The 15696-nt window shown below is 44.4% G+C and overlaps 1 protein-coding gene across 1 annotated transcript in view; it reads left to right on the forward strand.

Annotated features, from left to right (window-relative positions):
- The window catches only part of LOC117451659 (TANK-binding kinase 1-binding protein 1-like), a 66397-nt gene extending 55675 nt beyond the window's left edge, over positions 1–10722 (forward strand). The window contains exons 4-12 of the mRNA XM_034090063.2: positions 705–809; positions 921–1077; positions 2397–2658; positions 2748–2854; positions 5416–5606; positions 6611–6904; positions 7856–7936; positions 8023–8250; positions 9353–10722. Coding sequence (XP_033945954.1) covers positions 705–809; positions 921–1077; positions 2397–2658; positions 2748–2854; positions 5416–5606; positions 6611–6904; positions 7856–7936; positions 8023–8250; positions 9353–9481 — 1554 coding nt within the window. The 3' untranslated portion in view covers positions 9482–10722. The remainder of the gene's footprint in view (positions 1–704; positions 810–920; positions 1078–2396; positions 2659–2747; positions 2855–5415; positions 5607–6610; positions 6905–7855; positions 7937–8022; positions 8251–9352) is intronic.
- The last annotated feature ends 4974 nt before the right edge of the window (positions 10723–15696 follow it).

Here is a 15696-nt window from a genome sequence, read left to right on the forward strand (position 1 = left end):
ACACGCGGTTTGATTGGCTAGCGCTTGTACTGTCAGATTTGCATAAACGTGATTTGATTGGCTGACGCTTCCAGCTCAGCTTCAAAAGTTGAACATTGCTCAACTTTTGAATCCTGGACATCCTGGAAATCTTCGCTTTGCTCCCCCACAATGCAGTTCGGTGAAAAGCGAGGCAAAGTGACGTCATCCCCATTCAAAGTCAATGGGCAGAGAAGCGTTGGAAGATTCGTCTAAAGCTGCTGTGTGGACGTACCATTACAATCTTCTTCTTCTTCTTCTTCTTCTTCTTCTTCTTCTTCTTCTTCTTCTTCTTCTTCTTCTTCATACCGTGACAAAAATCAGCAATCTTCTATATTCTGCCTTTGGAGAAATGCCTGTGTGTTGAATGTGAGCTAAATAAGATGGTAGATACTGTACGAAATGCTCTGTATTTGTGCAGCTATTTGTTACAATGTGAATCACAGCTGAGCTGACGATGTGTACTGAAGGACACTCTTTGTGGTCAATCCTGGTTCTTATTTTGATATGAGACTATTGAAGTATATATAGTGCCAATAGCCATGTCGCTAATTTAGCTGATTGCAGCACTTAAATAAGTAAGGACTGTGTTTGTTAACAAGATGAATGATGGACACAACTAACTAAATACTCTAATTATCTCTTAAAGCAAAGTCTGAAATGTTTCTCCTTCCTGTTTCTGTCAGCTCCAGAAGAGTAAGGAAAGAGAGGAGAGATTGGAGGAAGTCATCCAGGCTTATGAGAAGATTCACCTGGAGAAGAGCAACGTCCAGAGGGACCTGGACAAGATGGTAAACACACACACACAGACACACACACTGTTTGGTGGCAATACAACGTTTGTGTTAAGTGTCGAGCAGCCGTTTGTGCTTGAGTTTCACCGTAATGCGTGTGTTTTCCAGACCTCTCTGGCAGAGCAGCACGTGGAGCAGATCTGCGGTCTGGAGTCGGCTCTCAGACAGAGAGAAACATCTCTGCAGAAGCTCAGCGTTCAACTCCGCAGCAAAGACGCACACAAGTCTCATCTGCAGCTGCACGCCAGCCTGGACGTTCCCCGAGGTGGGTTCTGTGCAGCAGCAGACAGAGATGCACTGTTCCCCGTGGTGGACTGTGTGCTACATGTGCTATTTGAGTGCATAAGTGCATCCCAATGTGAAGCATGGTGACATGCTCTGATAACCCAGATGGTGCACTCCTAACGGTCAAAGAGTGTGGATCGATGCACCCTCCTCATGCTTAACAACCACCGGCCGTGATTTCGGTTGCTTTGGTAAACACAGCACTATACAAATAAAAGTTAACATTTTTTTTCTTTTCACTATAATAGTGTCAAAAATAAGTAATAGTAAATAGTTTGGGTTTACAGATGTCAACGCTAGGAGCTCACAATCCTCAATTTGTTTCCATATCCGTAAGTTAGCCCTAGTGCTAAGTATATAAAGAAGAATGTAAGATTGTACTGTAACACTATTAAGCTGCTTGGCTAAGGTACGTTACTTAGCCTTGAAGTAATCCTGGTTCAGGTTACAATGTCAGGTATTTAGCTAGTTAGCTTACAACAAAGCCGACAATACTTACCCTCATACTTCTGGTTGTGGAGGCAGTAATCAAAAGGAAACTGCCATCTGAATCCTTTTAATCTTATTCCTCCATTAATATGGGGGCGGCAGTAGCTCTGGGACTTGGCTTCAGAACTGGAGGGTCGCCAGTTCAAGTCCCAGAACGGACCGAGTTTGGACTGTTGACTAGTGCTTTAGAAGATGTATAAAAGCTGCCAACTGCTCCGAATACAAGAACGGGTTACATTCATATTCTTATTTTATTTTTTTTCAACTTTATTGAACAATTATCCCATTACATCAGAAAAAGCTCGTAAAACATCAGGATTTAGAACATTCATTCACAACTGAGGGCATTATTAACCGAAAACATGAAAAAAAAAAAAAACCACAAGTTGTCATTCAGGAATTAAGATGTTTAGAAAAAGAAATTGTTGGGCTTTTTTACTTTTTCACAATTTAATTAATTAATTATATAATTTCACGTTATTAAGAAATGCATAAACACTAGGGAAATATCGATAACATAACATTTGTGTACGAAATATCTTGTTAAAGTAATCAAATGAATCATTCCAAATTCAGTTTTTGGTTTTAGAAAATGCAAAGCCACATTTTATATTATCACACGTTATGACCGGAAAGTTCTTCTAATTTTAAACTGGAAAGCATCCCAAAATATTTGAACTACATTGAAAGAAAAGAAAATATGTTCTAATGTTTCAATAATCAAATTACAAAGAGAACGGGCTCAGAGACTTATTTTCACATCCTCCATTCGACCAGTGTCCTATACTGATGTGTGTGTGGTTCTGTCAGAGGGCCGGGGGGGGCCGCTGCAGAGCTCCCGCAGCCTGGACGCTCTGTCCGACCTGAAGCTGCAGCGCCTGGAGGCCGAGCTGGAGGGGGCCCGGCACCGGGAGGAGGGGGCCTGCCACCGGGAGGGGGAGCTGAGGGCCGAGCTCAAGAGGCTGCAGAAGGAGGTCGCAAAGCTGCAGGAAGCACAGAGACAGGTGCAGGAGCCCCCCCCACACTGTGAGCACTGCGACGTAGAGTGGATAAAGAAGGCCGGGGACGAACAGTAAGTGTGACTCGGAAGCAGTGTGTATATCTGTCAGATTGTGATATGTTGTTATTCAGACTGTGTTGTTGTTGTTGATGTTGTTGCAGGGTTAACCTAGCATTAGCCTACACAGAGCTAACGGAAGAGTTGGGTCGTGTTCGCAGTCTGGCTGTGAAACAGAGCGACCTTCTGCGGAACGTCTCACAGGAGCCTCGTAAGCACCCCAGTGGATTCTTGTGTAATTCTTCATGGTATCATATCATAAAGAAGAGGCTATACTAATGAGAAGATATTGAGAAAGTTCAGAAATCGACTGGAGGCAGGCATCAGCACACAGAAACTAACCACTTGACACAACACAGCTGGAAAGGGCAGGTCAAACACACAAGTGGAAAGAATCAAGGCGGGAAAGTCCAAAGACAGGAAGTGAAACAGACACAAGTAAGGTGTTTGACGAAACACACAAAAGGTTGGGGTAGGTCATTGGAGAAGCCAGCGAAACTAAGTTTGATTTTTTAAACTGACTGACCTGAGAGACCCAGCCCACTGTTGCCAACTATTTTCCAATAAAGTAATAGGAGCTCAGTTTAAAGATAAAGGTGAAAAGGTTCAACAGCAGTGACGTGCGGTGAGGTTCATGGCTGCTGAGGCTCGGACTCTCTCAGAGGCAGATTCACAAATATTATATTTTGACCTTAATCGAAATATTCGGTTATTTTCAAAAGCTTTTTTAGTCTGATGCTTCGATTCATTTTAAACAGACCGTTCAACAAAAGGATAGGCCTACCGACAATCTAAATATTGGATTGTTCTTTCTTAGTAAGATCCCATGTTCATTACAATGGTGGTCTTGACTTGAAGATGAAGTCCATGCTCTCCTTCTGGACAACAATCTCTATTTACTGTTTGGTAAAAGTCCTCCTTATCTTCCTCTAGTTTCAAAAGTCTAGTTTGTTGTTTGCGTCTACCGTCTCTGCGTAGAATAACAGTAGCAACAAGAACCTGTGGGCTCACGTGCGCCCCCTTCAGTGCGGCAGAGGTTATGGATGCCTCCCCTGGTGCTTTGTTCATTGCCGTTGTATGATGAGACCAGCGGGCCTACATATCATATATATGTGAAATAAGTTCTTTAGAGACTATGGATGGCGAGGATAAATGTAATAAAGGGATCTACAAACATTACATGTGTGACATATACAGTGAGATGGTGCAGGCATGCGCTTAGGGCCCGCTTTGAAGCCAGTTTCTGTGGGGTGACGCATTCTGAGGTGAGGTAGATCTCATCTGTGCCTCACCTCACCCCACGGAGCGTCCACACTACAGCTTCAAAAATAGCTTGGAGCTGGGCGTGTCTGGAGCTTGGGGATTTTATTCAAGCAACACGGCCAACAACCAATCACATGAATCTCCCGCCCCCGACATACAAAGCAAAAACCCCCGGGGATTGTATGCGAGCAATATATATATAAACTCCCCAAACAGGCGAAAACCTACCAGTTTCCCCCACTGTCTCTGCCACCTCCCTCCATGCCTGGTTCCTCCGGTTTGTGTCCCGGTAGGTGAAGAGGGTCTGGTCATACAAAACCGGGTGATTTGCTACGGCGATAGTTAGTTTCTCCTCCGACTTTTTTTGAAATATAGAAATGAACGGCGGGATATCTCTCCCAGCTTAGACGCGGTTTGATTGGCTACGGCTTCAGCTGTCAGATTTTGGGAAACGGGATTTGATTGGCTGGCGCTGGCTACTCCGGCGTCTCAGGCGACAGAAGTTGAACATTGTTCAACTTCTGTCGCCTGAGACGCCTCGCTCTGCTACCCACAATTCAGTTCGGCGAAAAAGCGCGGCTACGTGACGTCACCCCATTGAAAGTGAATGGGCAGATTGGAGCTTTCGACGCTGTCGACGCTGTAGTGTAGACGTGCCGTAACTGGCTGGAGCGCAGGCACAAAATAAGTGCCCGCGTTAAATTAGTGCCCGCGCTCCAGCCAGTTACTGTGGGCTTACGGGAGGCAGAGCTCGTCCCTGCCTCACTCCTCATCGCTACCCGTAGTTGTAGCGGAGCTCGGCAAATTAGCTGATTCTGACTATAAAAAGCGATTGGAATCAAACATAAATCACATTTACAACACAGATCAGTGGAGACTTTTTATTATTACTATTTAGTTTTTCTTTAGTTTGTTTTTTCCGTCATACTCCCTGACTGCACGTCGCTGTTCAATAGGCATGTTGATGGTGAATTTGAGGCTTCTTCACGACCACAAACGTTCTTTTGTGATCATGTACGTTTAGTATTCAAAATGTGTATTACAGTCGAAGCAAAGCACATGTGGCTCAGGGGGAATATGGGTATATATGAATTTGAGGGTCAGTGGTATGATCCTCAGCCCACACGGCCAGGGATAGGCAACGTGGCCGATCACAAAGACATAATCCTAATAATTAGCCTCCGCTAGGTATTTAATATTAGCTGCGATGACTCAGACCTGAGGCCGAGTTACACGGACAATCATGTATTTATCACCTTAATAGTGTTAGCATGTGTGAAACGTACATGCCAGGATATGACCTGATGATCAGTAATGCATATGTTGTTAAAGAATTGTATCGTTCTCATGCTTCTGATAAAGATGCTGTGCAATACGGTTTCTTACCATCATCCCTCTGCTTCGAAATATTCACTGACAAGAGGCCACTGCACTGGGTGGGATGGCAGGGTGCAGTAAGAGAGAAATGCTTTATTTCCAATAATTCTATGTTCTTTTTTTCTCCTCAAGTCAACCGTCCTTCCCCAGCCCCTCAGCGTCTCTCCCCCACCTCCCCCCAGCGCCCCTCACTCTCCCCTGACCGGCTCCACCCCACCCCCTCCCCTCCTCACTCCCCAACCGACGGCCCCGCCTCCTACTCCCATCAGCCAACCTGCAGCCGTCTACGGTCCAAGTTCCAGGGCCGACGCAGTTATTCTGAGGTGAGGCTGGAGAGTTCAACTTAGGTGATTAACTATGTGAAGTTTGATCACGTTGATTGTGACGGGGTTCTCTTTGTCTCTTTGTTCGTAAACATAGGCAGTTGATTTAAGCTCAAAAAGTTGTATTTATAACGACAAAAAAATATATACCGTTTGACCAGAATATAGAAACCGAATAAATTAAATAAACAAAATCAAAGTTACCAACATTAGGTTTTCTATCACTTATGGAGTAAACACATCCACGAGCTGTTGCCTTTGCTGCAACAACCTCCAGAATGGCAGTCCAGGGCCAACACCGTCCCTCACGAACACATAGCCCCTCCCCACAGGAACACATAGCCCCTCCCCACAGGAACACATAGCCCCTCCCCACAGGAACACATAGCCCCTCCCCACAGGAACACATAGCCCCTCCCCACAGGAACACATAGCCCCTCCCCACAGGAACACATAGCCCCTCCCCACAGGAACACATAGCCCCTCCCCACAGGAACACATAGCCCCTCCCCACAGGAACACATAGCCCCTCCCCACAGGCTTACCGTCAGTTAGTTACACAGTTGATTCAAAAAGAGCATCGTCGACACCGCACACATGAGAACGACTATACGACCCAAACCCTCACATAAACAGGTGAACTATCTTATCACACAATCATCCCCCGTCACTGAGAAACGCAAAAGGAGGAATAAACTGCATGCTTCATTAAATCATATTTAAACCACGGAAGTGATGCGCCTTTTATTTGCACATTCCCCTTTGCTGGGGAGACGCCGGCGAAACTGCCGTTCGCTGCCCGTCATGCGAGTATCGCGTACTTTAGTTTAATGTATGTTTAAATAATTGTACACTCACAAGCGTGCTCTCATGGTCGCGCTACAGAAATGGGAGGGGGAAAAGGGGACGTTTAGTGAGTGTGAGCGTGTGTGTGTGTGTGTGCGTGCGCGCGCCACCAGCTGTCAGTGTCACATTCATAGTTTTGACCTTTGCCCCTCTCCAAGGTATCTGACCCCTCAGGCCTCCGCCGGCCCCTGGCTTGGCTGATGAGGGATCCGGTGTCAACACTCCCCAAGCCCAGGACCCTCCTGGGGGAGAAGCAGAGCTATGGACAAAACAAACCCCAGCTTCGTACCTCATTTGGGGGCCTGGTCAGACCGGCGTCGGCTCACGGACCTGGAGGGGAGAGGGGAGGAGAGAGGGGAGGAGAGAGGGGAGGAGAGAGGGGAGGGGGAGGCAGTCTGAGCAGCAGTCCTCATCACTGTCCTCTGGACCTGGGCTTCCCTCTGGCTGCTGAGGTGAGACTTTCAGGGACTTACTCAGTGCTAACAGTCCAACGCTGCACTCCCTTAACAGTGGACGTCGGAGGTCGGATAAGTAGTGACCTCACATTGGAAACATATGGAAATGTAGCATGCTCACTCTCTACATTTGGATTCTTCCTTCACACTTCAAGGCTTTTATTGGTCAGACGTAGTACATAGCTGCAGTGTAGTTATGATGATGACATATTAGGTCACAGGCTCCTCCAACAGTGCAACACAATAACACAGAAAATAGTTGGTGCAAGTAAAAACAAAGAACAATTGTAAAATAGTGAAATAGTGCAATAAGATACACTTCATGCTGTTCACTGAAAAGAAAAGGAAAAGGAACCCTACGCACTCAAAATAGTACATGTAAGTGTAGAAATATGCAAATAAAGACAGCAGACATTGAGACCCCATTTACACGCAAACGCATACGGAATGAAACATGAAAACACCTTTACACGTTAACACGCAGTCAGAAACGTGTTTTGATCCAAACGTGCAGACTTCAACATTATACACATCCTCACTGTTGTATTTCAGAAACTCGTTTTGGCAGTGTGAACCTACTGCAGTGGTTAGCGAGAGCAGTGTGGCATTATCACGCGCGGTAAATGATAAGAGACACTTAACCTAAGCGGTGGTATTCATTTGAATGATATTCAACAGCTATACATATCTATTAAAGGTCCCCTATTAACTAATTACCAACAATATATTATAGGTCTCAGGTATATACAGAGCCTGTCTCTGATTGGCTGAAACACCAAACATATCATTGCATTACCCATAATCCCCTCTGTTTTAGCCCTGTTTCCAAAGTGCTGATTCTCTGTCTGTTACTTTAGATGAAAGTAAGGAGCCCCTCCCCACGCCCCTCTGAGAGACATTTGGTTACAAAGAACTAACGCTGATGCCCTCCCCCCCCCTCTTCTTCAGGTACATCACTTCTGTCGCCATGATAACCCCCCCGAGCCCACCCCACTGGTGACCCCCCCACAGTCCTCTGATGATGAAGAGGTAATGAGGATCTTGATGTGTGTGGCTCTTCTCATGTGTTACATCTTGATGACTGATTGGGGGGGGGGCTTCACGTACCTTCACAGGACGTCTGTACGTATCTGTCTCCGGCTGCCAGCCCGCCTCGGACGCTCGGCGCCATTGGGATTGGCTCATTGTCACCGAGGGAACAGCCCCTACACCCCTCATTCTCATATCCTAGGAAACAGCCCCGCCACCCCTCCTTCTCGTCCCCTGAGGGCCCCTCCACCCTCTCCTGCCATCTGCCTCCCTACATGAACACTGAGCATGCTCAGTCGTGGCCCTCCATTAACGTGAGTAGAAACCATGATGAGGATTACACAAAGCAGCTGAAAGCGTCTCTGGAGTCCTCGAGGGGAAAGCAACTATTACGGGAAAAAAGAGGTTTAAAAAAACAAGTAATTCCCAACGGAGGACCAGACACATGAAATATGTATAGCAGTTAAAAAAGAAACAAACTTAAAGAGAAAGGTATTTAGATTTAGACGATTGTTGCTGCATTAACCTGGGAAATCATTTTCACATCTAGGCGGACCAATCAGGAACCACGACTCATGTTCAAATGTTCTGCTCACTGCATTCCGTTGTTTAGCACTTGTGCGAGGACCATAACGTTGAACCTCATCTCATCTGATTGTATCGCACCGTGCGGTCCATCAATCGAGAGAAAGCTGAAACTACAGAAACGAGAACACAGGAATTGTATTTTATCTTTAGTTCGTCCTCTGATGTGTGAAGGTCAAACTGCTGTCCAGACACATCTCCCAGGATGTCTTCAATTGGATGATGTCAGTACCATTAGACGTACAGACAGCCAATCAATGCAGCAATGAGCATTCTCTAACCCTAACCGCCAACGGGTCCGTTCCCCGTTTCCTTCTTTAAAAAAAAGAATAAAAATATGTATATAAATAAAATTAATAAAAGATAAATTAAAATGAAATATTTATATTAATAACGAAGTAAAAGGGGGATTTCCAATAAAAGATAAAACTGTATATACTTGGAATACATCACACATTGAACACATTGACATCCAATGGATTACAAAGCGTGTGTACATGAAGTAAAAACAGGTTCCGTGATCACGCCATAGTTTGACCTCTGTCCCTCCCTCTCTCCCCCTCTCTCCTCCTCTCCCCCCCTCTCCCCCCCTCTGTCCTCCTCTCTGCCCCTCTGTCCTCCTCTGTCCTCCTCTCTGTCCCCCTCTCTCCTCCCCCTCTGTCCTCCTCTCTCCCCCTCTGTCCTCCTTTCTGCCCCTCTGTCCTCCTCTCTCCCCCTCTGTCCTCCTCTCTCCCCCTCTGTCCTCCTCTGTCCTCCCCCTCTCCTCCTCTCTCCCCCTCTGTCCTCCTCTCTCTCCCCCTCTGCCCTCCCCCTCTGTCCTCTGTCACACAGTTATGGATGGAGTCAGAGGAGAGTGCTGCTCGGAGCTGTCCCCTGTGTCAGCTGACCTTCCCCACCGGTTACCCTGACGACGCCCTCATCAAACACATCGACTCCCACCTGGAGAACAGCAAGATCTGACTTTATACCAAGCATTTCCAACCCCTGGTCACCTGACCCAGGGACAGTTTGATGAGCCTGCATGTTTCTCTCCACAGAGCTGTCCCAGTGTAGCCCAGGTCTTCTGGTAGACGTCCTTCAGTCCATATAGTGGATTCTAACCAGCAACCCTCCAGGTACAGAAGGCTTTCCACCCTCCAGGCTCAACATCATAGCTGCAGGTTGTGCATCTTTTCATTGGTGTTCACAGAGAACACCAACAAACATCTCTCAGTCACCATGTCAGTCATTCTGTCCTCATTGTGGACGTATGCAGAGAACTGGATCCAGAGTTGAAGGGCCTCGTTCATTCCTATCAAAGTAGCTCAGTGACGCATAAAGCCAAACTGGACTGACTCTCAAGTACAAAAATACCTAGATCTTATCTGGATCTTATCCAAGTCTTCCCTAGTCGTTTTATGGATCTTCCCTAAACTGTCCCTAGACCTTCCCTAGACAGGCCCTCTGCTGCAGCCCCCCCCCCTGGAACTCCTCTCCCATCCGATCTGCCAACCCTCTCACGTCATTCCAAACAGCCTCAAAACTCACCTTTTCACTCTTGCTGTCGACTGCTAACCCTCTCCCCCCGCCCCATTCCACCTGGCTCAGCACTTTTACTTTGTGTTGTTATTTCTCTACTTGCTTGTAAAGCGTCTTTGAGCACCAGGAAAAGCGCTATATAAATAACATGTATTATTATTATTATTATTATTATCAGATCTTCCCTGGATCTTTTGAGCGATCTTCCACATCCATGCGGTCCATAGAGCATACTTTTATTTTCCTTAAGCCCCGCCTCCAATCCTCTCCATCATGTCCGCTCTCGGCTCAGTCAGAAGAATGGACAAGGAGATAACTCTGGCTTTGGCTCTTAGCGCATTTGACTTCTTTTAGGCCGTAATGATTTAAAAGGCTATTCAAGGGTTTGTTCTGGATATTTGATTTAGCTCAAAAATAATTATCGATTATAAAAATGTGCTTCGACGCCCGGCTCCCTGCCTGGGGGCTCGGTACAGAAAGGTGTTTTTTCTCTGTCATTATCAAACATAGGCCTGAGTGCTACAGAAACAGAGGTGCACTCAGTTGCACTGACACACACATGAGGGGGGGAGGAGGAGCAGACCTGAGATCAGTCAGACGGCCAGCCCCAGGATGTCTCTGCTGTCATGTTTGTGAAGGTTTCCATTGTCACAAGACCTGCAATAAACTGCTGTGTTGTCAAATGATTCAGAGGTTTGTGAGTTCCCAACGTGTTTGGCTGTGATAACAGGAACACTGACGGCCCGTCCACACCGCGGCGTGCGTTGACGCTTCACCATTCACTTTGAATGGGGTGACGTCACTTTTAGCCGAAATGCATCGTGGGAAGCGACGCGGAGCGTAGCTGGCGTGGCTCGCTGCAAAAGTTGAGCAATGTTCAACTTTTGACGCCTCGGCAGAAGCGTCAGCCAATCGAATCGTATGCCAGTACGAGCTCTAGCCAATCAAACCGCTGCTTGTGTGTCAGGGGCGGAGATTCATGTGATTGGCCGTTGGTCGAGTTTCAGACACGTCCGCCGGCAAGCGTCAACGCACGCCGCTGTGTGGACGGGCCGTTAAGGTTAGATGAAAGGAAACAGCAAGTCAGAACAATAGTGAGAGTGAAAGAAAGTGGAGTTCCAAAGAGAACATTATGTAAACTCAAAGTGTGAAGGTACATTTTTTAATAAAGGAACTGCAGTCGGCAACTACTGCCATCTTCTTTGTGGTAGTGAATGTGCCTTGTTTAAACCACAACTTTTATTTTGAAAAAGAGATTTGAGTTTTTCTTTGTAAATGTCAAATCATGACAGTATTAATCCTGACCCGGTATTTGTTACTTATTCGGTAATTATGGGTTTCTTTTAGTATCCCTGATTATGTCCTATTTCTGATCATTGTAAAGTATATTATAGTTGTCACCAAGTATCTCCAAATTATGGGGAAACGATGGCCTACAAAGCAAATGATATTTTATCTTATCTAAAAGATTACTCTCAATTATAAGTGAAGTATTTCATAATCCTGGCATACTATCTCAAAACTATAATTTTATATTTCGTAACTACGGGAACATCTTCAGGAGGTAGAAACTTTATAATTCAAATGTATGGCATACAGGGGACTTTATGTATGTAGTACCATCTACCATGGCATGTATATATCTTATTACTCCATTGCATCTGGGCTAAGTGCTGAAAAGACGTGGACTCTTCTTGAGAAACTACTGGAAGATACACTGAACAAAAATATAAACGCAACACTTTTGTTTTTGCTCCCATTTTTCATGAGATGAACTCAAAGATCTAAAACATTTTCTTTATACACAAAATAACCATTTCTCTCAAATATTGTTCACAAATCTGAAAAAATGTGTGATAGTGAGCACTTCTCCTTTGCCGAGATAACCCATCCCACCTCACAGGTGTGGCATATCAAGATGCTGATTAGACGGCATGATTATTGCACAGGTGTGCCTTAGGCTGGCCACAATAAAAGGCCACTCTGAAACGTGCAGTTTTGCTTTATTGGAGGGGTCCGAAAACCAGTCAGTATCTGGTGTGAGGGGTAGGGTTAGGGTAATGTTGTGAATCGAGTGGCCCATGGTGGTGGTGAGGTTATGGTATGCGCAGGCGTATGTTATGGACGACGAACACAGGCCACTCGATTCACAACATTACCCTAACCCTTTATATTTTTGTTCAGTGTAATTGACTAACCCAAACTGATTTTCTTCCTCTTAGCGTTTATCGTTTCAATTCCGAAAGCCAAACTAACAAGGCAAACAATTAGAGAATCTTCAAACAAAACCTTCATTATAACTACACACTAAAGTTTTACCAGGTACAAAAGAGACCGGAGGCCTTTCTCTTGTGAAGCCGATAAAAAAAGGTTCATTTCATGTTATGCTATTTATTATTGTGTGAAACAATAGAGTGGTGCAGTGATGACATGTATTTGCGGATCAACCCGGAAGTTAGCATCTCAACAGCTCCCTCCACGAAAAGCTATAACATTTTTCTATTGGATTTTTAAATACTGCAGTAAATATGCTCTGTGGCAAACACACATTTATGTGTGTACACAATGTGTTCAGCAGGATCATCTCCATTTTTTACACCACTTTTCCGGTGTCTGAAGCTACAGAAGTAAGAAGCTAACATTAAGCTATATTTAAAGGTCATCTATCATTCTATTTTTAGGCAATAGCATAGGTCTCAGATATATAAAAATATATAAAAAACTATGAGATGTTTTGCTCAAAATACCAAACAGATCACCCATTCTAGCCATGCCTCATATCCCTCTATTTCACTTCCTGTTTCAAAAGTGCTCATTTTATATATAAAGCTTTATTTAAAAAAAGATTGATAAAATAGAGGGGCGGAGCTTATGCCTGCTCATGCCGGAGATGCTACCGGCAGATACTGCGGTGATGAAACGCCATATCATGGATTATCAAGGATTCTCTCTGAAACAGTCTGGAGCTCAAAGGCTTTCCCTCTTGCCGGTTAGACCACAAGGTGAGTTAATTTTTACTTACATTTCCGATATTACGTCATATCGGACGCAAATCTGGATCAGCTCCGCTGTAGCCCCGTTTTTAGAGATTTGGGTACGGAGAAAAAGAGAAAGGGTTTTATTTTCTGATGCTGCGTGAGTTCCCTAACACACCGGGGACACATGTTGATGTATAACAGACATCAAAAAGTGTATTTTGCATGATAGGTCCCCTTTAAACTACATCACGGTTGTATGGCTCTGCATCCCCAAGCTAAGCTAAGAGTGGCTAATGTTCAGCGTGATGACGTTTAGTGTTCTTAAGACACGTAGAAGCTTCAGACATTCACCAGTGGGGTATATACTGACATATTCCATGTTGTCAAACAAAACCTGAACGCTTGTGTTAACCACAGACTTTATTTCAGACATCTAACCAAAAAATGATTTAAAAAACCATTGACTTCAAGACGAGAGAACCAGATTTGCTTAAATGCATTTCTGGGTTTAGAACTGATTCCTGCACCACTCTACGGGGGGATTCCTCTAACTCGAACTGCTGAGGAAGACTATGTAATATAGATTATAACTCCAGAAGAAACTATCAAGATTATTTTCTATTGTTTTGAGATATGAGTATTTTAGATTATGCTTTCAGTTCAATACAATGGCAATTAATGGAACATCAACGGCAACATTTCAACTAGAGATGTCCCGATCCGATCACGTGATCGGGGATCGGAGCCGATCACGTGATTTTCAAAAGATCGTAATCGGGAGAAAAAAATCGGGGATCAGGAGTTTTTTTGTTTTTTTATAAAAAAAAATTATAATTTGATTTAATGTTACAAAACAAAAATGACCATGTTCACGTCTTAAAGTCATCCTGAGGACTTAGTTTTGGTTTAAAATTACACAACATCATGTATGTGTTGCTTTCTTTGGGCTTGTTTTCAGACCTGGTTGCTTATTCCTCTCAAATCTGGCAACAGAGTGGGCGCAGTGTCTAATAGTAGCAGTAAGCTAACGAGAGGCTACGTTTAGCTGGTGAGTCGGGACAGAGAAAATGTCAGGAGTTTGGAAGTATTATAAAATTGAAAGCGAAGGCAGTGTAACAGCCAGATGCAATGTTTGCAAGGCAGAGGTTCCACGTGGTGGAAAGAACAGAGCTACGTTCAACACGACCAATCTAATACGCTACCTGAGAAACAAACACCAACAACAACACGACGAGTACACAGCGGCCACTCAGGTAACGGCACTGAAACAACCGACACTTTCAGAGACTTTTAAAAAGGAAAGAGAAACTGCCCCAGAACAGTGAAACGGCCAAAAACATAACAGCCAAGATAGCTGAATTCATCGCGTTGGATGACCAGCCGTTATCTGTTACCTTTTTTTTCTCTTAATGCATTGCATAAAGATCGGATCGGGAAAAATCGGTATCGGCAGATTGTCAAAATCAAATGATCGGAATCGGATCGGGAGCAAAAAAAGGTTTTCGGGACATCCCTAATTTCAACCACAATACAGCTATTAACAGTGAGGCTGTATTCAGTGTAATGCCTTGAGCTAAGTGCTAACATCAACATGCTGCTAACAGCAAGATCTATAAAAACAGTTGACAGGGTGCTCTGTGGATTATTCACAATTTACTTTTCAATCTTCTCCTCTTGTTCTGTATATGGTGGGGAGACACATCTCTGAGACAGCGATCAGAAAACTATACCCCAAAAAATGTGCTATAATTCATTTTAGGTTGTCATTGTATCATGCCTGTGCCGATCACACCACACAAGACAACCCTTTTTACTTTCAATCGGATTATTTGTTCTTGTCTGAATGCTTCTGTGTGCTGATCCTGGTAAGAAACAGCTACAGGCTGCTCACCCGATTCAGTATATTCATGAAAAGATGTACTAGCAGATTATTCTTTTAAGGTTTCTGATCAACAGTGGAACAACTCTACTGGTATACTGTACGTCTTCCCAGAAACACATGGCACTGAAGAGAAGGTGCACATAGCAACACATGGCACTGAAGAGAAGGTGCACATAGCAACACATGGCACTGAAGAGAAGGTGCACATAGCAACACATGGCACTGAAGAGAAGGTGCACAGGTGTACATAGCAACACATGGCACTGAAGAGAAGGTGCACAGGTGTACATAGCAACACATGTACAATATCTCATTTGATAACATAGATGACATTCTATGTTGTGTGTACAGTATAAATACTATGTTAGGGCTACATTTGAAAACATCAGAATATTTTAGTATTGATGTGTTTCTCAAAATGTTTTAATCTTTTGCACCTCTCCGAAAAACCTCTTGAAAATGAAGAATATTTATTTTAGTTTCTGGTCATTTTAAAGGAATGGTCCACTCATTAGATAATTAATCAAAACTTCAGTATTTAGTGAAACGTTATGTTTAAACCATACCCTGAAGAAATCAGCGATATTCCCCGGTAAATAATGATTTTATAGCTCTTTTTATCAAGACCTGTATATTCCGTCTGGCCGCCGCCATGTTTGCCATTTTCAGTAGTCACGTGATGGTCGTGACGTCATCCATGCGTTCACTTTGTCAACACACGGAAACATGGTGGAGTATTTCAGTTCGGACTCGTCAGCAGAGGAACAAGTTTTGACCAATGTGAAGAGATTGGATGG

Source organism: Pseudochaenichthys georgianus, chromosome 8, assembly GCF_902827115.2.
Source record: "Pseudochaenichthys georgianus chromosome 8, fPseGeo1.2, whole genome shotgun sequence".
In the NCBI taxonomy this organism is placed as follows: domain Eukaryota; kingdom Metazoa; phylum Chordata; class Actinopteri; order Perciformes; family Channichthyidae; genus Pseudochaenichthys; species Pseudochaenichthys georgianus.